Consider the following 24,254-nt stretch of genomic DNA (forward strand, 5'->3'; position numbering starts at 1 on the left):
AGGTGAATTACATGCGATGTTCATTCGGTGGCCGTCTTGCCCCATATGGGTGGCACACTTGCCCCAAAGTGTCGAAAAATAGGTTATTTTGGATGGTATTTGAGAAGCTCCAAAACTAATACTTTTTGAAGTTATTTTCTTTTTGAATGATACAGTGGTTATGAAAAAATGTGAAACTAACATCATGAGGCTAAATAAGTGGATTTTATAAGCTTTAGGCAAAGTTAGAAATCAATTTGCTTAAGGTGGCACACTTGCCCCAAATTCCGCTAATATTGGCCCCAAAATGCTGCCTTGAAGAACATCAGCGCGTACAGGAAGTCTTTAAGACTTATCGTTCTGATAATTAACCTGAAGTGCACGATTTGACAGATAATTTTGGATTAATCTAACAATGTAAAATGGTAAATAATGTTTTTTTTTATTATACATTAAGCCTTCATACCAAAAACTGTCGAATGCGTTTTCTATGTCTAGAAGAGCAAGACCAGTAGAATAGCCTTCAGATTTGTTGGAATTAATCACATTTGTTACACGTAAAAGTTGATGAGTGGTCGAATGTCCATGTTGAAATCCAGACTGTTCATTGGCAACAATTAAATTTACATTGATGTGTTCAAAATGACCTTTTCAAAAAGTTTACTTATGGTGGAGAGCAAACTGATTTGACGAGATTTAGAAGCTTCTGCAGGATTTTTGTCCGGTTTTAAATTTGGTACAACCTTGGCATTTTTCCATTTGTCTGGAAAATATGCCAACTGCAAACACTTGTTAAATATATCAACCAAAAATGGAAAGCTAATCTCTGGAAGTGTGAACACCACGTGCTGTAAACGGCAAACAAAAACTCCGTCAGTCGGCTCCCCGGCCGTTTACATTCACCTGTCAGTAGTGCATGGTGTGCTTGAATTTTTGAATGATTGAAAAGTATCGAAAGAAAGGTGGAATTGAGAAAGTGTGTGATTCTCATTAACGACCTACTATAGTGCCTTCCGGGAGTTTCTACAGTGCGGCACAAAAATACATCCGGTGAGAAAACAAGGTAGGATCTTACCTTTTATTTTTCCATCGTCCATGTGAGTTAGGTAACGAGTGGCCGTTGCCAGTGGAAGTGTTTTCCACGTGGAGCAACATGGCGACCGCTAGTTGCTATTAACGTAGATTACCGGGTTACATGGACCCAACGAACCAATTTGGTGAGTAGATACGTCATTTCCGACATTCAGAAGGTGGATGATCCAACAGAAATGATCAGCCAAAAAGTGGTTCGTATGAAGCGTACCACCCGAAATTAAGGTGGCAAAAATGTCAATAGCCGGCGCTGATCCTTACGTTCTGTAGGACCATGTACCCGGAGTATATGAAAATTGGCTTGCTCCGTGTTGCTACTCGCCCCACGGAGAAGAATACGGCAAAGCTCCTTTGTGCCGTAGCTGCAAGGGTGACCAATGGCCATCAAATCGCCAGCGTCCGGTTTAAAAAACGGAAGTGAATGTGTTAAAAATAAAAGTGAGCGAAAACTTGACATTTCCCGAGGCTAGGAAACGCGTGGAACAGCAAGCAGATATCTACACCCAGGTAGCTGCACAACAGAATGTGTTTGAGAATAAACTGAAGGAGCTGAAAGCGGTTATATTCGATAAAGATAAGGAAATCGCCTGATTACAGGACGAAAGGACGAAAGGATCGAGCAGATTATGGTGTTTATCAAGCAAGCCAAGAAAGAACGCATCACGCAAGTGAAACCATCGTCGTAAAGAAGCCCCACCACAGCCTAGAGCAACGAGTGGCCCACTTGACGGCTGGCCCGATTACGCGCTCAATTTTCCGGCCGTTCAGGAGACGAAGCGCGGAAGACCTCCAAAATTCATCTACCCCAAACCATCCACCTCGCCAAACATCAGCCCGACCCGAAGAATATCGCACCCACCACCCATGACCTGACCCAGACAACCAGAAATCGCATGAAAGTTCACGTTACAACTCGTTTATTCATACTAATTACATCAAACCCGCAAAACACTCGTCAGATTGATGAGATTCCTCGCATAAACCACTTCTTTTCTGAGTTCATTAATACATTTTGTTTCGTCTCGTACACTCGTACAAAGCCTCGAATCAATCAATCAATCGTACACTCGAATCAATCCATAGCAGCTGACAAATCAGCATTTGTTATCATAAGTTAAGTCGCATAAGATCACAGGTTAGTTCGGAATAATATTTATACACTCGCATTGTATGTTATTATTCTTCACATAATATATGCACGCAAATCGCCTCCACTTTTATACGTAGAAGGCCTTTTCGCGACATCTTATATGTGAAATTTTGCACATATAAAGCCTCCAGGTGATTTCGTTATACGTACATTTTGGTTGTCTGGGGACTCCGATGGAGTAGTTCGGCGAAGAGTCTGAGGTATTGGAGACACCCCTTAACCAGCGTCTTCGATAGCCCCACTCTCGAACAACGTTCGAAGAACAACGTCGATCCTTGTACGAACACGGACAACGAGACTTTTCGGTTCGGAAGTAGGGAAAGTGTAGTGCCTCTTCCCATGCAAGTACTGCAGCCTGAAGGAGTCATCCGGGACGTCTTACCCAAACCCGTTGATGACGAATTCACCTCCGTAGCCACACCGATGATACTACATAAAGTCTTTCCCCGGTGCCGGCTATTGCCGGTGTTTCTGGAAGCAGTCATGTAGTAGTTTTAGAAATGACTGACACTGTGGGGCAAGACGTCCCACAGGTTAGTCTGATGAATTCTCAACCACAAACAGGTACTGCCGCGCCTGAATTTTTTTCAGCTAGAAGGTCCGATTCTGCTCCTGGGAGATTTCACATCATATGGGAATCGCACCAATCAAACGTGCTTGGACGATTCATAGCCAAAACGACCTTGACGAAGCAAATGGTGATTTTGAATGATGACTCAGCTACCCGCATCGATCCGGCTTCGAGCAACACTTCGGCGGTCAATGTGACCATCTGCTCGGAGAGTCTGGCTCGGAGGTTCATCCTGCGGACCTTATCAGACACGCACAGCAGGCATCACTCCCCTATTACGGTGTCCATACTCGGGTAGTCATGTCAGCAAACAACGCGGCGAAAATGGCTCTACGACCAAGCTGACTGGACGTTGCATGAACGGATTACAGCAGAAACTATCCGCCCAGAGATCGTGTGGGATGTAGGAAGCTTCACCAAAAAAAAAATAGTTGCAGCAGCAACTAAGTCCATACTGCGTACAAGTGGCCGAATCGGACAGGTGGTTCCACGAAGCAAAGGTGGCAATCCGTCGGCGACGAAAGTGTCTACGGTCGATCCGATGTCTGCAGCAGGTCAACCAAAGACAAATTAAAGACCAGCATGTCCCTTGCAGTTGCCCAAAATTTTATGGCTCATAAGGTAATCTAGAATGCCGTGAAAAGTGTACTGCGATCTGTCAAAGTTGGGTACCGTTTGCACTACCGAGGGACCAAATGCAGTACTAGAAGTGGTACCCAATCTGAGCCCGAGTGGGACGGACATGGGTCAACCCTAATAATCAACCCGAAGCGTTGGCAAAATTCCAAGCAGCAAATGCGGAGACTCGAAAGGTGATTAAAAAAGCAAAGGAGCAATCGTGGGAAAGCTTCGTAGGGAATATCTCGCCGCACAGCACTACGACAGAACTGTGGCGTACAGTCAGTTAATACACTGCGTGAAAATCGGCAGAAACGCTCAGTTATCCTCAAACGACCTAACGGACAACCCCGAAGAAGTAGCGGAAGAACAGGCGACGTACTACGGCGAAAGATCTGCGACGTCTAGCTACCCTCCATCATTTCAGATGGTTGAGATTTCGTCTAATACCCGCGACGCGTACAACGTTGATATTACCCTAGTCAAACTTCTGTCCGCTCTCGACATAGGACGAGGTGCCTTGATAGGGCACCCGCTGCTTCAACGCCTTCCCGTGTCCGTGAAATCTATACTGCTGAAAAATTTCTGGCGCAGCGATGAGTTTCCCGCCAGCTGGCGGAATGGCTTCTTCGTTCCAATTCTGAAACCTAACTGCCAAAATTCCGAACTGCCTTTCATCCTATCTCGTTTACAAGCTGCAAAACGAAGCTATTCGAGCGGATTGTCAACCGTCGTCTAATCACGGAGCTGGAGTCACAGGCGGCACAGTTTACTACGCACCTTGGCGGATACCTGGTCGGATAATGAATCTACTGCAATTTTTTCTCTCGGAGCGAACGTTTCAGGTGTCGTTGGGTGGTTACACATCCAGTGAACACAAGCTGGAAAATGGTGTGCCGCAGGGATCAGTGTTATCCGTAACGCAGTTCCTGGTAGCGATGCAGCCCATCTTTCGGGTTCTGCCGGATGGAGTCGACATACTCATGTACGCCGACAACATCCTCCTCATAGTTAAAAGGGCTAATTGCAGGGCACCGTGAAAGCTGTCTGTTATTGGGCGGAAAGCATCGGCTTCGTAATGTCTGCTGCGAAGAACAGCCGAAACCACTTTCTTCCCTTGATTCGGCACGCTTCGGATCGTTTGGAGGAGCTCACAGACACGGCACTCTCTGCTGTCGGCCAACTTGCGAGACAAGGCGTTGGTACTTAGAACGGACGGAAACCTCGATTCTATGGAACTTGAAGAGGAGTATAAAGTTCAACCAGTCGACCAATTACTTCGACCCGCTTCCACAGCTTGACCGTCGCACAGAGGAGTAACTCGAAGAAATTCGTGGCCATAATTTAGAATTTGAAAATTGAGATTTTTAACCCCGTTATATTTTTTAAACATAGCTTAAAGTATGCCGCATGTTGTGGCTACATTAAGAAGACGCCAAATAACATTGAAAAAATGTAATAAAAGTACAAATAAGGGTTTTGTTTTCAATGATTTTTTATTTCTTTAAATTACACTGCGGAACACGTTTTTGTCTCCAGCACCAAAATACCGCTATTCACTTAATTAAGGGTTGCTGAATCCATTACCGTTTTCAGAAATATCATAGCACGTCCAGTTTTTGAGATATTGACTGTTGAAAATGCAAAAAATGACTATTTCAGCCAACTTGCATGCAAGTTTCTCAGCTTGTAAGGTAATATATTGGCTTAATTTGCCACTGAATTCAAACTTTATGTGTATAACAATACTTATCATCAAAGTTTGTTTTATTTTCGATACGGAAAAGTTATTTTTTGATGGTTTAGAAAATTGTTGTATTTTGCCATATAGAAGAAACGAAGAATTTTGTATGGAGACTGCAAGCATGTTGAAAAAATCGGTTTAATCGAAATTTAATCGCGCAATTTCAATCAAATTATGTCTGAAATGAAAGTTCAAGTTGTATTTTGCATGTTTGGTGGATTAGATTACAAAAAAGTATGATAAATTGTACTTTAAATTTCATGTAAACATTAATAAAAGCATTGTTTTGTACAACTTTGGCGACCTGTACCTGAGAACGGCATCAGATTCAGCAGCCCCAAATCTACTAGAGACACATAATTTGGTTCTTGAGACACGCAAACATTTTTGTTACGCTGTGTTATATAATCAGAATTATTGTTTTATTGAGATGATTTTTCCTTGTTCATTTTCAAGGCATTTTCACACAACAAACTTTTAGTCATTTTTGGTAAACTTAAGTATTGAAAAAGTTACCTTATACGGGAATATCCGGCAAAGTTTCAACCACAGTGTGAAACTTACATATGTTATCTATCAGTTACAGCATAAAACTCTTCCGCATATTTCCACACTTAAAATTTTGAACCTTTTGAAAATATTAATTTTTATAATTTTTCTGCAAACTTTTAGCCCGCGTTCCAATAACCTTCTAGCCGTAATCAATTGAAGTGTTTGTTCAATTTGATGTTTGAGAAAATCATAATTTAAATATATTTCTTTTATTTGAATAACTGACCTAATTAACTGATAATTTAAAAAAAATGACGTATATCACAGTTTTTACATATGACATATGAAAAGAAACTGAAATGCTTTGTATGTGACACAACAGTTCTATGGTTTAAAACTTTATGTCTTATGAACTATGTCATTTAAATATGGGAGGTTTTGAAGTAACATCACATTAATAGATTTTATAAATACTGTAATTTCGGGTCAAATGGATAATTTTCATTCTCATTAATTCCAAACAACTAAATTCAGGAAAACAAGATCGACGGTAAACGTCAGTGGCTCATGTGCAGAAATATTCTAACAAATATGATTTTAGTGCTTTGAGTAATCTCTAACATATAAATGGGGGGACTCCATTTCGGGATGAAATTGATCACTAGTCAATGCGATTGTTGTGAGTTTTTTAAATAACAACATATTTAATTCGAGCTCCCTGAAGACGGATATGCTTTCTAAATTTAGAAAAATACAATATTTATGGAAATAATGAAAAAAAAATCAAGAATTTCATGGAAAACGCTTATGGCAATTCGCCTAATGTTTTACGGCTAAACACCACCCCTTTTATTGAACAGTCCGTGTATTTCTTATGGCGTGTTGAACAATTAACGAGCATTTTGACCGTCCAACCATTGGCGAATTATCCTAAATGTAAGGAAATTAAAATGTAGTTTCCTAATTTCCAACAGAAATTATTTATTTTTAAATGAGCTAATTTGTACGAGTTTTGTGGATGGAATCTGGTTTGCAGATATATTTTAAGCATGGTAACAAACTTTCAGGCCGTTTTTGGATATTTTTCAATATTCCAGCGTACATGATTCTTGAATTTTCACATTATATAAATAAACATTCTTTAACGCCAAAAAACACAGCCACGATCCAACAATAGTCCATCCAAACAACGTTCATTCACGTTTTAGTTTGGAAAAATTACAGCACTATACACATAAAAAGTCCTGTTCATCGAGTTTTATGTTCCCAAACACAAGAAAAGACGGTTATCTAGAGAATGCTCAATGAACTTTAAAGATCTATGAAAAAATTGGATGATTTCATATTCATAGGATAAGTACTTGTTCTAGCTGTAATTATGTATTAAACTAAGTATTCTTATGTATATTCAGTCTACTTTTTCATCAAAATTTTAAGACTGATGGGCTTAGGCTGACTACTAGTTTTGTTAATGCGGTTTACATTTACGAAACATCGAGAGTCAAGATTTTCTGTACCAATTTGGCATACACAAAAATTTTGCAAAGGGCATGTAAAAAGCAGTTCAGACTAAACCTACAAATCAATTCGATTATTCCATTAGAAAGAAATTTGATTTTTTTTAATTCCAAATGCAATTTTGCAATAAAAAAAAGAATGCCTGAAAATGAATTTCTAAGTACATTTACAAAAAAATGTTTGAGGTGAAATATTCAAGAAGTGTTAAAAATCTAATTTTTCATCGATTGTTTACTATCTTAGTGAGTTGGGGGCGCATCAATTTATGCCCAACTAACAATTCAAAGCCACAAACAAGCATGCATGTTTAATTATTGTTCAATAATGGTAATGGCAGCTGAATAAAAATTTTGCTCTATAACGAGCTGAAAAGGTGCTTTTTTAACACAAACTTAGGTCAATGTTCAACGTTATGCATTAAAAGTTGAATCGCCACTTATTAAACGTTTCCAAAAATTCTCATTCGACTAGTCAATATTGTTTTACTAATGAGCTGAACAAGACATGTTTCCTCCAATTAAACAGCCAATATTCCACTAAACAAATGTACATGTATAAAAGGATATTCAGAAGACGAACTAACGTTTTACTTGCGTCGCACTTCAGCTACTTTCACATGTTTAACAAAAGTATGAATAAGAGCTGAATAAGCATCTTATAAAATCCTAATTCAGCTTCAGTTTATAATAAGAACAGTTGATCCAATAGAGGCCAAAATGACGATTAACAAACACATTGTTCAGCAATAAATAAACCTTGTAAAAGCGATCACACTATAGCTAAATTTCATAAAATGGACAAAATATCCGAAATTCGTGTTGAGTTCCGAATGCATTTCGAAGCTTATAACTTATGCTTTCTCAAAACTTTTTTAAAAACTGTTTAGAATATAAACATGGTCAACCTCCAGAAATGTAGGATTATTTTGAAACACAAAAACAAACATTTGAGCTAAGTATTCCTAGTAGTAGCGAAGTACTGACAAACAAAGCGTGATATTGACTTGATTGACATAAAAGATCTGAAGACAACATCAAAATTTTGTTTGTTTTTTTGTACGTAGTTAATTTTAGATATTATTTCCAGATCTTTTATATATTAAATCTATCCAGTTAATATCACTTTTAGCGATCCATATTATAATTTGCTATTGCTAAGCTTTTTTAGCCTGCTCGAGATGTTGTTCCGCACAAGAGAAGTGGATTTTTTTTTTGACAGAATTGATTACATAAATTTCTATAGCGAGTTACATTTGAAATGACATTTCTTCACAACTGAATAGTGAGATCTAAAAAAATGATTTACTTGGCCATTACTGAAAAAAATCCCACGCGTCAAGATATTCGAACATTTTTCTATTAGACGCATAGTCCTCAGAACACTTCAAATGGTTTAAATATATTCATACAGAGGACTATTTTTTTAATGCATAATAGGTTTATGAAAAATACAAATAAATAATATAATTAATTAATACAAATATAATTTATAAAACAAATAAATGTCAATTTAAGTTAATGAATCATTCAAATTGAAGTTTTGAACAAACTAAAACTAATTATGAAATTAGATTAAGGTGAAGATGCATCCAAACCAAACCTTAAATTTTCAAGAACACAAATCTAGAGAACTAAACATCCGTTCAAACTGAAAACTTAACCGATCGGTCACCACCAGCGTGTGATCAATCGATTAGGTTTTCAGCTCGAACCGCTGCGCTGCCTGGTTCTCTAGATTTGTGCTCTTGAAAATTTGAGGTCTGGCTTCGATGCATATTCACCTTAATCATTTCAGACTGATTTCACTTTGTGTAAATAAACATTATTTTGGACCATCATTGACATTAATTTTCTCACTGTGCGCTAAAAATAGCTGACTGAACTCAGCTTGGATCAGCACTAAACAGCAGCTGAATAATACGCTTGTTCAGTTGTTGATTAGCGTACCATGTGTTGATTAGACGATGTCGAATAGAAGCTCAAACATGATCAATATTCAGCTATGAGAGGTTTATATTTTGCACTGGACGATTTATTCTTCAGTTGTAGGATGGCGCAGATGGCAAGGCATACCACTGACGATTGGAAGGTCTCGAGTTTGAATCCAGTATCCAGGCGATTTTTAAATATGGTTGTTATATCATGATAATTGTGTACACTACATTTGAAGCGCCAAGAAAAATATTTTTTGTTTTTTTATTTGTTTTTAATTATTTTTGGACCAGTCATATAAAAGCTGAACCAAATGCTTGTAAAACGTTTCAAAAGCTGAGAAATAAAGTTGGAATTCGACGACATGCTTTAAAGTTTCTCCAAATTTGTGTGAACAACGCCTGAGCAAAGGTTGGCCATGAAAATTATTAAAAGGTTATTAAACATGATGCTGAATAAAACTGCCATAATGGTGTTTGTTAAATGAGTGAATGTTAGTTGGGTGCCGTTCTAATCTATTATCCATCTGTTAGTCAGCGGAGGCGTATGCAATTAATATGACGGTTTCAATCACCAGTATTAGAAACGAGATGGTATTCCTTACGGATTCGGCGAGTAGCCTGCTTGCCTTGGGGGCTGGATATTCCAAGCACCCTTTAAATTTAACCTGGAAATCATCAAGCAGATCGCTTGGCAACGAAGCTCGACAGCAACCAGCTATCGACATCCCTATCCCCGGCGAAGATACACTGAGAGCCACGAAAGATCACTAGATTACCACCCAGAAGGCATGGGTTCGAATCCCGATGAAACATTTTTTTTTTCTTTTCTATCCGATTGTAATGGAAATCAATAAATTTTTAGATTCTGTCGTTATTTTTATATTGCAGTAAAACATCAGCAGGGGGGGGCAGATAGCCGTAGCGGTAAACGCGCAGCTATTCAGCATGACCATACTGAGGGTCGTGGGTTCGAATCCCACTGGTCGAGGATCTTTTCGTAAAGGAAATTTTCTCGATTCCCAGGGCATAGAGTATCATCGTACCTGCCACACGATATACACATGCAAAAATGGTCAATCGGCAAAGAAAGCTCTCAGTTAATTACTGTGGAAGTGCTCATAAGAACACTAATCTGAGAAGTAGGCTTTGTCCCAGATGGGACGTAACGCCAGAAAGAAGAAGAAGAAAACAACAGCAGATGATGGTCATTCCTGGTGTACAATACACGCACCTAACTGTAAACTTGTTCAGCAAAAGTGCATCAAATGCGAGCAACTTAGTGCGCTTTAGCAGAGCAAATTCGTGGATTTCGACGATCATCGCAATTTTGAAACACATTACTGTTGCCTTATTAGAATTTATATATGAACGCGTTGATTGAACACATATTTATGAGTTATATGAAAATGGATAACTCGCCAAATTAAAGATATACGGAAAGCGTAGGAGAGCCGTTGCATTAATTGGCCACATATATCCACAACACAACAGCATGTCCAGACCTTCGAATAACAACGAATCCTTTCCAATCATAGTACATAAACATTTGTGACATAGATTCCAATATACATGGTGATGATAAACATCATTTATCTTCAATACGAAACACAACCAACCATACCGAACCAAGAACCATATTTTAAGATTTTTGTTCAGCCAGAGTGAACTGAGTGCTTTATATTTAAAAAAAAATAATTAAATCAATTTAATTATTTATGATTTACTTAAATATTTAATCTTGGGTTACTTATTGGACACTGTTAATCGCATGTGAGCGATAAAAGATTAAAATTAATCGTCCACGATCAACTAGTACACGGTAAGACTTCAAAGTCAAATATCTCGAAAAAAATATTTTTGGCACTTTAGCAGAACCCCGATCAAGTATCCTCCAGTTGTTCATGATTGATTTGCTTAGGAATTTCAGCAATTAATGAGAAAAATCTAGGAGTCTCACCAAAAGTATTTTCAAGATCACCAAGCAAGGATTAGCAAGCACCAAGCTCGAATTTTTCAAAGAGTTTGCCAACAGTTTTTCCAACTTTTGAAGGAGTGTTTGATCCTTTGACCTTGATGCTTACTCCTGCGGGGGTGGGCGACGAGGGCAGGATCAAACATGTCGCGCGTCGTTCGCGTCTCACGGTTGAATAGTATCGCGGATAGCGTTAGTAGTGTTTGATCCTTCGATCTTGTCGGTTGCTCCTGTGGGCGAGCGACGAACACTTGTTCGGCGTTCAATGCTTTTATCGAGTAATATCGCGAATCCGGTTAGGCGCATCCATTTCAATTTATCGTTTACCAAAATGAATCCTTTACCCAAACCTTTCCCTTATTCAAGCTCCCAGTGTCTACTTGTGGAAGTGCAGAGTACTCCTCGGCTTCCATAAAGCAAGTAACTTGTCAACATTTCCCTCCCAGCCCTAAATTGACCTGCATTCGGGCGCAGCCGGCGCCGTTATTGTTCATTATAATAATGAGAGCACCAGTACTTACACATTGAGGATGCTACTGATCATGCTCATGCTCATGCTCAGTTTTTCCAACTTTTGAAGTTCTTCCTTAAGTTTCTCTACAAGATTGTTTGAAAAATCGCAACGAAAATTATCCAGGCTTCCTGCAAAAATAATAAATGGTTCTTCCAGGCGCTACTCTAAGGATTTCTCGTAATATTCCACAAGAATTTCATGAGCAATTAATTATTTTTAAGATTTCTCTAAAATGAAGGAGCAACATTCCGCATTGCTTCAAAATTCTCTCCAATTTTTATTATTTCAAAAATGCTCAACTAAGAAATGTTTAGAAAATTCTAACATTCCTTTAAAGTTACTAGCGCAAAAATACTCAAAGATTTCCCGAGAAATTTGTCCAGGGATTTCTTAGAGAATTATATTATTGTTTCCCTAAGATTCTTCCAAAAAATTTACCACAGATTGATCTTAATATTTTGCAGAGATTTTTCGTATTCTTTAAAATGCACCAACAATTCTTTTGGGAATTTTTTAAAGAAATTTTTCATCAGATTTACAAAGATTTTGCCTGAATGAACTTCTCTAAAGAAGTTCCATCAAGTATTCTTTCAGGTTCTAGCTATAAATCCATTTTTCTGAATGGTAAACTCAGGATTAATCGTCATCACCGTCATTAACATTTCAAATGATTGTTTTAGATTTCAAGACAAATATCTGGTGAACTATTCGATTTTAATATGCAAAACAAATATATAAATAAAAACTTCATAAGACGATTACTTATCAAAAAACAAGATAGAATATCTTACCATTTTCACTAATCTGTTTCTTATAGTCAAGCTCCCTTTCAAACTTCCTTTGAAAGAAAATCTGAGGCACATGAAAGTTGCATAATAACCCCCTTTGGACAAAGCGTGGCGCGGTGGACGACTTCAACGATGTAACCCCACGCGTCTAATGCGACTTTGTGTCTCTCCCTCCCTGGAGCCTCAAATGGATCGACAAAATATTCGCCCCCGTTCAATCGAATCAAAACTAGTCGGTTGGTATCCGCGATTGGAAGTTGATACTTTATTGCTTTAGTTCCTTTTTTTTTCGCGAAGCGCACAAACAAATGGCAGTTTGCGACAGTAATAAAATCGAGCGCGGCCGGTTCCATTTCTGCAGCACCACACTCGCCTCCGTAGTTGTCGTCGTTGTCGATGACTCACTCAATGACCATTAAATTGCCGGAAAGAGTTTCACGCTCCCCGTCGAAAAGTCGACGCACATCTATCTGCATGTAAACAAACTGATTTAGGAGTGAATTAATAACGAAGATTCATTGCGAAGTGCTATTTTACGATCAATTACGGGGTAGTGGTATGCCTTGAACCGAACGAAGAACGTATGGCGCCGGCCTTATCTGCACCAGTGTAGTACTAGAAGAGCATTTCAGCTCAAAACGCTCATAGGAATGGTATTTTCAGAGCGACAGTTTTCAATGTGAATGCAACTTCTTATACTTCTTCTTCTTTTTCTTCTAGGCTTTACGTCCTCAATGGGACATAGCCTTCTTCTCTCAGCTTAGTTTTCAATCAACTATTAGCTGAGAGCTTTGTTTGTCGAAATTGCTATTTTTGCATTCGTATATCGTTTGGCAGGTGCGATGATACTCTATGCCCAGGGAAGTCAAGAAAATTTCCATTACGAAAAATCAATCAAAGTCAAAATTTCAAACATCACACCAACAAAAACATTCAGATTATTCTTTGTTCTGTTAGCTTCCCCCAAGACTGCGTTTGAAGCTTGAAAAGCTCAGAAGAGTAAAGTGTAATCTTTCGTTTCTTTTTTTTTATTTTCAGCGCTGCAGTTTGATCTCCCTCACACGTGTTTGTGCCTCGTAGTTCCATTCAAATAAATCGATCTGTGATCGCAGTAGGCAGGTTCCGGATCACAAATCCTCAATCAGTGTCAGTGCGTTTAGCCATTCAAGCCGGTAGTGAATCAGTGCTCGCGCGGTGCAGTACTAGAAGAGCGCGCCATCAAGGTGAAAAAGAGATCGAGTAACAAGGGAACAACTTTTTTCGCCAACTTCGCGCTACTGCTAGGTTGTGATTGCCGCGGAACCCGATATGGCAACACAAGGCCCGACAACGACGGCGACGACAATGGCCGGAGCCACCCCCGCCGGTATGACATCAAGGCTTGCACAGATGCAGGTAAGTGGTTTGGGATGATTTTTTGACGTTAACTACGTCTTCCGGCAATATACTGGGTGCCAATTGAAAATCTGAAATGTTGCGACCGTCACGAAATTATGTAAGATTTTAAATACTAATAACTCAGCCATTTACCGGTAGATTTTCAAAATTTTCCCACCAATCGGTCGAAAATTTATACAACATTTTACTCAAATGGAGAAAACTTTTGATTTTTGACGATAGACTGTCGAAAATTGGGAAAATGTCGACCCATAAGTGCAACCAAACTTGTTCATATTGTCTTCCACGATTCTTTTGGGTTGGGAAGCGCACTTTAAAAGGAGACTATTTTCTGCTTCTTCGCTCATTCTTCTTTTTTTCTACATCTTACGGCAATATACTGGGTGTCAATTAAAAATCTAAAATGTTGCGACCGTCACGATACTATGTTAGAGTTTGAACTAAAGGAAGGCTGCAACTATGAAAATCGACTAAAATTCAAATGCAAAATATCACTTGGCGTAGTTAACGTCATGCGGTCGTGTCTTGTACACAACCCCCTCTGTTTTTTGTACAGTTAACTCTCCATAACTTGATATTGAAGGGACCATCGAGTTGCTGTTTGTGTTTGACGTGCAAATCTTGTTAAACTTGGTTTCAAATGCGGTAACACAAAGTAATCAAAGGATACAACCAGCAACCATAATCCTTATCACCGCCAACCTAGTATTGCTGTGTGCGTTTGAGATGCAAATATCAAATGCGGGAACACCAAACGCGGTAAGATTTTTCACAAGAAATGCGATGTCAAAGATAGAGTTTTCTTGCTAGGGTGGCGGTGCTTTATATAAACGTTGCTAGGTGTCCTTTGATTGTTTTGTGTTACCGCATTTTGAGATTTGCATCTCAAATGCAAACAGCAATATAGAAAATCAAAGTTTGCATTCGTTTTCCTTGTGAAAAATCTTACCGCGTTTGGTGTTCCCGCATTTGATATTTGCGTTTCAAACGCACACAGCAATATAGAGTTACATAACACAAAACAAGTGCAACTGCGATCGAACGATCGTGGTAGCTATGAAAACCAACTTTTACTATGCTGCCCATAAACGCATAACTGTCGCATGTGAATAGTAAATCCAGCAAACATGGGACTGACATGCGTTTATGGGCAGTATGGTTCTCTAACTCTATATTGAGATACGAAATATCGAGTAAGGGAGAGTTGGCAGCAATAAGTTAAATGAGAAGCCGTGTTGATTCGAATTGGCCAGTGTTTGGGCAAATTCCCCCAAAAACTTATTTTGTCAATTTTTATAAATGTAGAATGTAGAAGATTTCATGATCATGAATCCCAAGCAAAAAATACTTTCGAAACGTCCGAGAATTTGATTCAGAACGGTATAACCAAACCTTCATGAGTCGATGCTCCATTACTAGGACTCAAGGACCCTTACAAAAAAAAAAGTCATGGTTGGAGGTTTGACTGTAGCAAAAGCAGGAAGTTAACACTTACTCCGGCTGTTTGAGCAGCCAACAGTATAGATTTGAACATACAGTCAAACTTCCATAAGTCGATATCTGGTCATGGAACAGAAATGCCTTGGAAAGCTGATTGAGGGAACCATCATGGAAAAAAATCGGATTCATGAACAAAAAGTCATGGAATCTTAAAATTTTGTTTCATGATATCATGACTGAGCCATAAAACCATTACTATTATTCAAGAACATGTATTCTCAGGACGATACACAAATTTCTTTTTTTTATCAGTCAACGCGTATTTTGCGATCGGTGGTGTTTTCCAGTAAAATTTAAATAAGTTTTGTTTTTTGTTTTGTTAAAAAGTGTAAATTGATGACCATGCTCTCCGGAACTTTTCCATGGCATTCTTGTCGGCATTTCCGAGAGTTTCCACATTGCTTAACGACAACTAGCCTTCATCCTCACTATGCAGTTCCGAGCAATGATTGATGGGAAGCGAAGATTTTGCTTGACAAGCTCGTCAGAGATTTTAACTGTTCGTATGTGATACATTCCTCACAAAGCAGCTCACACAAACCTTCGGCAGCTGGATATTCCAGTTCCGCTTTTCAAATCCACAGAATCGTTAAGGAGTGTTCCATCGCCAAAACAATCCACCAGCATTTTGTGAGCCCACCCAAGTAACAATTTAGATTCTAACTGATTTCATTTAAGTTTGTAATTGTTTTATCGTAGATTTGCATATTCTTTTAGGTTTAATAGTAATTTTCATCATCTTGGACTATTTTTGGATTAATTCTTCAAAAATACTTCGGATGCACCACATAAAACTTCATTTTGAATAAGAACAAGTGACATTGGGAGCATTTTTATGAAATACTCGTACTTATCTCCAAAAATACGTTCTTGAGCAAGATTGAGAACTCTTGGCCGAGAACTTTTTTTCTATCTTTATTAATGAGATTTTTAGCGCTGATCTAGTTTATCTCGGGACCAACGGCTTTTCTTCCCTTCCGAAGAAAGTCCCTACTGAAACATAAATATCAAGGATTGTACCCCGTTTGACATAAAGCCGTTTGGAATAAAGTCGTTTGTCATAATGTTCGTTTGGCATAATGGTCGTTTGGCATAATGATTGACTTAGAATGAATATCGGCATTTTTTAAGCTTTTACAGAGATCAACACCACCGAGCCCATTTTTGATAGGTTCTAAACAAGCCTGAAGATCACAAATTGTTGTGACATTAGAGAGCATTACTAAATAAAACTTGTGACGGGTCTGGTGGAGGATCTTTTCGGAATAATAATTTTCTCTACATCCCAGAACACAGAGAATCTTTGAGCTCGTTGCGATATACATGTTGGCAAAAATGCTAGGAAAGGTAAAACTCTAAAGAACCGCCAATTAAATAAAGAAGGGTGCATATTAGTTGGCCAGTTAATCACCCTGAAATGAAACTTTTCGGCGAAGTGGGTTAATCGGTTCGGGAAAACGACATTCGGGGAAAAGTAGCACAACTTATCGAAGTAATTGCAGTAACAGATTTCTATTTGCGTCGATCAGATTAATGTTATCGATTGACAACCTTTTGTCAGTTGGAAACAAAAAAATATTTTAACAATTTTTATACCTATACCTATATATAACGATTCATTGCGCAACTCAAAACAGTTGCGTAATAGTCATTACACAACTGATTTCAGTTGCGTAATGGCTATTACATCACTGCATAAGTTAGTGCAGGAAATTAGGCCGTTTCATGACAGATTGTCGTGATGAAAAAAAGCCTATTACGATGAGAAATTACAACATTGTAGAAAACTCTAGGAACCTTATTGTAGAACCTGAATTACTTCATTTTTGTTAATTATTTCTTCGATTTCTTAAATGACTTTGGCGTAATATAGTTTTGACAAAGTTGTTCGTCATAAAATCTCTTAAAAGAATCACGGTATTATTATTTTTTTTTTTTTTATTTTGCATCATATACAGTCAACGCTTCCTTATTCGATATTTCATATCTCGATATCGAGTCAGAGATCAATAGTAAATGTAGGTTTGCATGGCTACCTCGATGGTCCTTTGAATCGCAGTTGCACTGGTTTTTTTACAGAACACTTGCCCGATACTTTCCTAACTCGTTGATCCCTTCAATATCGAGTTAGAGAGAGTTTGCTGTAGAACAAACTTTGAACACTATATGGAACTCAAATATTGAACACATTATCCAACTCAAAGCAACATATGACACCCCCTCACCTTACGGTGCCATTTCTCGGTGGCACCACCTTTCCTGAAATGTTTGGTCTAGTTACATCGACTCATATATTTACATACCATGGCATCGTTGGGAAGAGTAGAGCATTGAAGCTGATTCAAAATGCGAACGCATCACCTGGAAACTGTTTACCTTCCTGAAACCCCAAAGATTCAAATATGAGAATTAGTCATCAGCACCTTTCTCATTCGAGGAAAGGATGGCTAAGGAGAAACCACATTGACCGGCTAACCAACCAGCCATGGTGGTGTCTTACTCCAATGGCAGCCGGGTGTTTAGTTTGGTTGTTAGAAAGTTTAATCTTGTGGGTCAAATTAAACCATCATGAAGAAGCTTCTCGGAGGCCGCAGAACAATGATGACAGGTGACAGATTTTGATGAGATTACGGTTTCGGTACCTACCGGTACTACCCACATTGTATGAGAAAGCGGTAAAGGTTGTGACGAAGACACCGTCCAGACGTCATAACTTTCAGGTGCCATTAATGGGCTCGAATGGTAATTTCACAGACAAACAGACGCAACATTTAGAGCAATTTCCTTTAGAATCGATTGCACACTTCACAGCATCATTCTAATGTATCACGATATACGATCTTGTGCAGCAAAGCCTGCAGAAGGTGCTAGTGAGATTTATTACTTTTAACGTTTTTTCGTCTTTTTTATGATGATTGCGACATTTTGATGATTTTTATATGGTGATGACCCGTTATGTTGGATTGTTGAAGTTCTGCCTCTTTGCTTCTTGGGCCACCGAAGACGAATATTGTTGCAGAGAAAAGAGACCAATTTAAACCATCACTTTTCTCCGCTATGAAATCTGCGATTGTGTAAAGATTTATGTATGTGGTTATATGTCATAATACTTGATAGCATTGAAACATGCCCTATATGCGAAGGTAGAGCCAATATAGTGCTTATTTAATACCAGTGTGCATCAATCTTAGAAGCATTGATGATGCAGTAATAAGGATTCTATGCACTTGAAGTGCTATTATGAGGAGTGTTTCCATTTGTAGTTCCGCTATTATGCCTGTATCTTGTAACTTGGGTTACCGTGCTTACGTCGATAAAACAATAAAAGCCCTTCAATATACCTACAAATGTCACATACATGGGGATAAAATGTATGTGCGACTAATTTAAACTTCATTCTAATTCCAACCCGTTGACCATTCAAGTCGAACCCGTCGGAAGTGCTGCTGCATTGATCGATTTCTTTCTCTATGGGATGCCGTCATTCATCCAAAAATGACACAGTGGTCGAGTGCTTGATTTTAAATTGAAAATTTTTGAATCTATTTTGCTTAGTAAGGGAATTTTTGTTACGGTTTTGTTCTTCTTTTTCTCTTTGGCATTACATCCTCACTAGGATAAAGAAAAAAATCTCCCGTTTTAATTTTATATGAACTTCATCCACTGTTCCCAGTGGCACACAGGTGTGATTTTTTTCCTGATGACACGTTCCTGTGCCGGGCATAGAACCCAACCCAATCCTAGAAGGAAGCGTTTTTGTTCGGCTCGGTGTCACCATCAAATGGACCAGTCAGTCGGAGTGAATGGAATGTCCACTAGTAGCTCCATATACACACACACTCTCTGTATGACGGTGTATGATTGTGTGTCAATAGAATTTTCATGACAGTTATGGGATGGGTTCGCACAGGATAAGGAGTGGTGTCATACGTGCTCTTGACCCACAGCTTGGAGGCAGTTTTTTATACCCACTTCCAGCGGAAACCTTTTTTCGTATCACTCCTATACGAACAGTGTCGTGCGGGAACGGGAATGGAAACACATCCTTTTTTCGTTCGGTTGTTCTGTTCCACATTTGATAACGTTTACAATGTCACGTTTTATCGGAACGTGCACCCTCGGAGATTGCTGAATTCCATTGATGGACAATATTTCCCATTTATTATGAAATATGAGCAACGTGAATCGATCCAATACCGATGATTGTAGAGAACACGCGGCGTCTACAAATTACGTAACGCTCGAAGGGGGTAGGGGGTATGCTTGAGCGTTAAGACTTATAAAAAATTTTGAAAATTTTCATACAATAGCGTTATGAAGGGTGTGGGTGGAGGGGATTAAATTTTATTTCAATCCATCGCAATTTCTCAACTGTTGTCGCATCGAATTAGTATCGGTAGATAGAGTAAGTGTTTCTATATTTGCGGTAGTGTCGTTTTCACTGATTTTATTACATTAGCCACAGAACCGACACTGCCAATCGACGTATTGGCTTGTTGATACGCGGAATAGTTGAAAAGAGCTTCAAATTGCTTTAAAACTGATGATATATCTCTGAAACTGCTAAAACTGTTCTTTCTTGTACCAATAGTTACGATAAAGTGTTCCTATAGTGGAGGATCCCATAAGAAAATCACGGATACCGCAACTATAGGAACACAAATTAAAAATATACCGTAACTAAAGGAACAGTGTACCAATAGTGGAGGTATTATTTTTCATTGACGTGCCGTGGATTACTGCGATGAATTTTTTTTTCTCATTAAGTCAATGGTCGTTACTTCCCGTTACAACATTAACATGTACATTAATTGCGCTTCTTGAATTTAGGCGGTTAAATATAGTTCAATAGTGCGTAGTACCTCCACTATTGGTACATCTACCCTAATTAGGTTTTGCGAGGCCTTTGCTACAAATACATGTAGCCAACTCCATCTGAGGCAAAACTTTCTACCCAATCAAAATACTGGATAGCATTGAAACATGCCCAATATGCGGATATAGAGCCAATATAGTGCTTTTCTTATTGCATGTATGCATAAGACTTAGAAGCATTAATTATTCAGTATTAGGGATTCTATGCGGTGCAAGTACTGTAATCAAGCGTGGTTCATTGTATTTCTCGCACTTCTAGTAAAAGCTAGAAATATTCACCATCCACGGCTGTCTGGGCGCCGATTGGGATTTGGCTCTGTGGTTCTCATTCTTATGTCTTTCGCTTCAGTTGCCTATGTGTTTAGGAGTGGCATGAGGCTTTTACCCACCCTGGAATACACCTATGTCATAATTATGCCACTCGTGAATATTATGTTATTGACATCGCTCCTTGTAATTTATAAGATTTTCATATAAAATTGTTACGAAAATCGTACTCCATTAGACTGTCTTATGAAAGCGAATGATCAAAGCGTATAATTACCAAAAACAGGCGAACCTCGCTGGAGGATCGTATCGATGAGTTGTGGCACCGGTTACGAATTGAGGCGGCCGTGGTGGACGGAGCGAAGAATGCCATTCGGACGCTACAGAGTACAAAGACAATTGATAAGAAGGCACTGCAAGAGGCTCAAACCCGCCTATCGGAATCCTCCCGCAAGCTTGACCTGCTCCGGTAAGCCCTAGAACTGCGATGGTTAGAACTGCCACAGGATTCCCAGGCGGAAATACAGCTCAAAGCCGAACTACAGAATGTGCATGCATCGAGTCCGGTTCAGTACACCTCCATGCATCCGTTCCGGAGCACGGCCCAGGGGAAACCAGCCCACAGTCTGTCGTTCAGTCGATGCGCCGCCGTAACCGGTAAGCTCGAGGTTCGCCTGATGGGCTGCCAAGACCTGCTAGAAGGCGTACCTGGGCAATCGCGACGCGATGAAGATTCCAGCTCTAGTCCGGGAGACCTGAAAAACTTCGTCAAGAGTGTCACCAGGCGAAGTTCGTCCAAGAGCTACAGCGTAAAGGACGAGACGTCATCGGAGATTATGGCTGTTATCAAGTTAGACAACATCACCGTGGGTCAAACGTCGTGGAGGCCTTGCTCGCCACAGGCTTGGGATCAGCGCTTCACGATAGATCTAGATCGATCGTGAGAGCTAGAGATTGGCATCTACTGGAGGGACTGGCGATCATTGTGCGCAGTTAAATACCTACGCCTGGAGGAATACATCGACGACGGCTCGAAGGATTACAAAATGTTGGGGTTAGATCAACCGACCCGTAGCATCGTAGGGGGTTAAGGCCTCCGCAAGAACAATCCGTGAGTAAATAGGGATTTCCAACACCTTCTCCGTTCCTGGGACTCATTTCTTTAGGGATTTAGCCATTGCTATCCCCAAAGCGTTTGGTAACACGACAATAACTACGTTACAAATAGTTCCACAATTCTACATTCATTTTAATAGTTAAGTATTTACATATATACAGGACTGTTGTTGGATAAATACTTGGTGACCGTTCACCTTATTTCTTGCCGTAGCACTTAACTTTCTAATCTCTTACCGATAGACTCGTCATGATCGTGTAACGATAACGTATTTATCTTTCTCCCTGCTCATTAATCTTAAACTTCTCATTATCTATTGACAGAGGTGTATTCCAGAGTGGGTAAAAGCCTCATGTCACTCCTAAACACTATGTGTTCCCCGGAACTTCAAATTTTTAACGCCGTCATACTTTGAGCTCTCCGCTTCTCAATAATGCTTTCTTATGCTGGCTCTCGCTCGCTTTCTTTGGTCCTCCTGTCTCCCCCCGGAGACGTAGGTTGTCCACTAGTTCCGGTGGGAGAAAACGACCGCACTGTGGGGCCCCGTCTACTGGCGGATATCGCAGAGGAAATTTCCCGCGCAGTCTTCGTCTCCAGGTTGCCGAGGCCGTTCGACAGTTCGGGTTCCGTCCGCACTGTCGGTGCCCTACATACCCGAAGCTCCTCTTCATTCTTCGTCGGCTGGCTTGTTAGGTGCCGAGGTCGGTCCAATGATTCCGGTTGGGGGATAACTTTCGGTTCATCGGCGCCCCGACGACCCAAGGCCACACCGCACTCATTTCTTCTTCTTTCTTCGTCAGGCATTTAAGTGCCGAAGTCGGCCCGACGATTCCGGTTGGAGAATTACTTCAGGTTCGTTGTCGCTCCGACGACCCGAAGCCAAGCACTGATCTCTACGCTTCATGTCGCTGCTCCACTCTCCACTTTCGCTACAGTGCCGACAATATCTGTGCCACTGTCTTGTTTATCGCATTCCACTTATCCGCGTCGTTGCACATCCGTTGGATGACATTGTCAACGTTTACATCGTCACCAAGAATGGATTTCATCTACTCTCGTTCCAGATCGAACCGCGAGCATGCAAAAAATATATGTTCCGCAGTTTCCTCCGTGTTGATTAGCGTTGGGCGATTTTGAATCGATGTTCCGAAAATCAATGTTTGCTTTTTGATTAATCGATTTTTTGAATCGATGTTTGGAGCATCTAAAATCGGATGAATCGATACTCTTCATTCGATTCATTTTGTTGAAATCCTTAAATATTTCCTAATATCAGGTATCAGGTATCAGAAGGCCGGCTCCAGAGGCACGTTCCCCACCATTTGGGAGATTTGTGCCATCGCCATATTTGAGCCTATTTCATCATCTACCCGATGGGAGAGGAAAGGGAAGGGAAAGATGGGAGGAAATAGGAGTGGGATCCCTTGAAGAGGGAAGATCGCATAAGCGAAATGAGAGCATGTACCTCCATACCACAATGGGTTCGAACAGCGCCCGCGTAAAGAAAGCTTTTAGCTAATTACCACAGCGGGTTAAAAATAACAGAATGTCCTGAAGATTCAGGTTTCTGAATTCAGTTTCACTTAAGGCAAAGTAGGCCGTCATTGAAATTTGTACGCGTCGTTGATGATTGTTACTAATTCATCTAACGATTTCGAATCAAAGAAAATCAGTTGGTTTTGCACTGACACAGCTGAAAAAGTATCAGCATACCTTATGCATATTAGCGCGCACAGTGATACTTTTTCAATTCAATGTAAACTATCAAGGGATGGTACACAAATTATGTCACGCTAAATTTCAACTTTTTCGACCCCCTCACCCCCCTTTGTCACACTTTTTGTAAGAGTCCTCCGAAAATTTTGTAAGGCTTGTCACGATTGGCTAGACCCCCTCCCCCCTCTTGGAGCGTGACGAAATTTGTGCATGATCCCCAAGACTGAGTTTTATCACTTTGAAATGCAAGCTGAAAAGTCATCATTGTTGCCAAAACGAATGACGGGCTACTTAGCCTTAATAAGTGTTTACCAAGTAACTGGAATCGCATTTGCGCAAAAACTGGACATCCATATCAGGTGATACGAAGTTCCATAATCGTAGTCACAACTATCACACACAAATGAGTTAACACGCTGAATATTTGCCATGTGATAGATGAGTCGGCAGTGGCCTGTCAACGCTCTGATCAAGAGACTGCAATTCTGCTTTGACAGATTTGTTAAATACTTCGCCACCCTTGGAGATGGCTCAGTAATGTACAATTTTGTTTGACGACACGACTCCAAACTATTCCAATATTGCTTGTGCTGAGGTGCCGCCCAAGAATTAATCTGAAGCTTCACCCAGCACTTCGAAATTGGAATAGCCAATGTAGTCATACGATGCTCCATCGCGAGCTAGCTCATCAGCCAATTCATTTCCAGCGATGGAAGAATGGCCAGGTACCCATACAAGGGTTACAGAGTTGACTGAATTCAGTTCCTCAATTTGAGTTCGACATGCGATAACAAGCTTCGACCTTGAGTTGGCCGAAGCAAGAGCTTATATAGCAGCCTGACTATCTGACATACTTTACAAACAGCCAGACGTCCACTTCTCCTGTGAAGGGAGTTGTAAGGAACATTTCCTATAAGCAAAGTGACAAGCAATTGTGAGATCACTCGAAGTAAGGACAATTATTGTGTCCCAACTCACCGGAAGTGGAAACATCCGAATCACTAGGATTT

General features: G+C 39.8%; 1 protein-coding gene across 1 annotated transcript in view; it reads left to right on the plus strand.

Moving 5' to 3' along the window:
- LOC5580206 (zinc finger C2HC domain-containing protein 1C) overlaps positions 1–24,254 on the plus strand; it is a 176,051-nt gene that overhangs the window by 14,452 nt on the left and 137,345 nt on the right. The window contains exon 2 of the mRNA XM_021857710.1: positions 13,410–13,766. Within this exon, the coding sequence (XP_021713402.1) occupies positions 13,680–13,766 (87 nt within the window). The 5' untranslated portion in view covers positions 13,410–13,679. The remainder of the gene's footprint in view (positions 1–13,409; positions 13,767–24,254) is intronic.

This window comes from Aedes aegypti, chromosome 1 (genome assembly GCF_002204515.2).
Source record: "Aedes aegypti strain LVP_AGWG chromosome 1, AaegL5.0 Primary Assembly, whole genome shotgun sequence".
Lineage (NCBI taxonomy): Eukaryota > Metazoa > Arthropoda > Insecta > Diptera > Culicidae > Aedes > Aedes aegypti.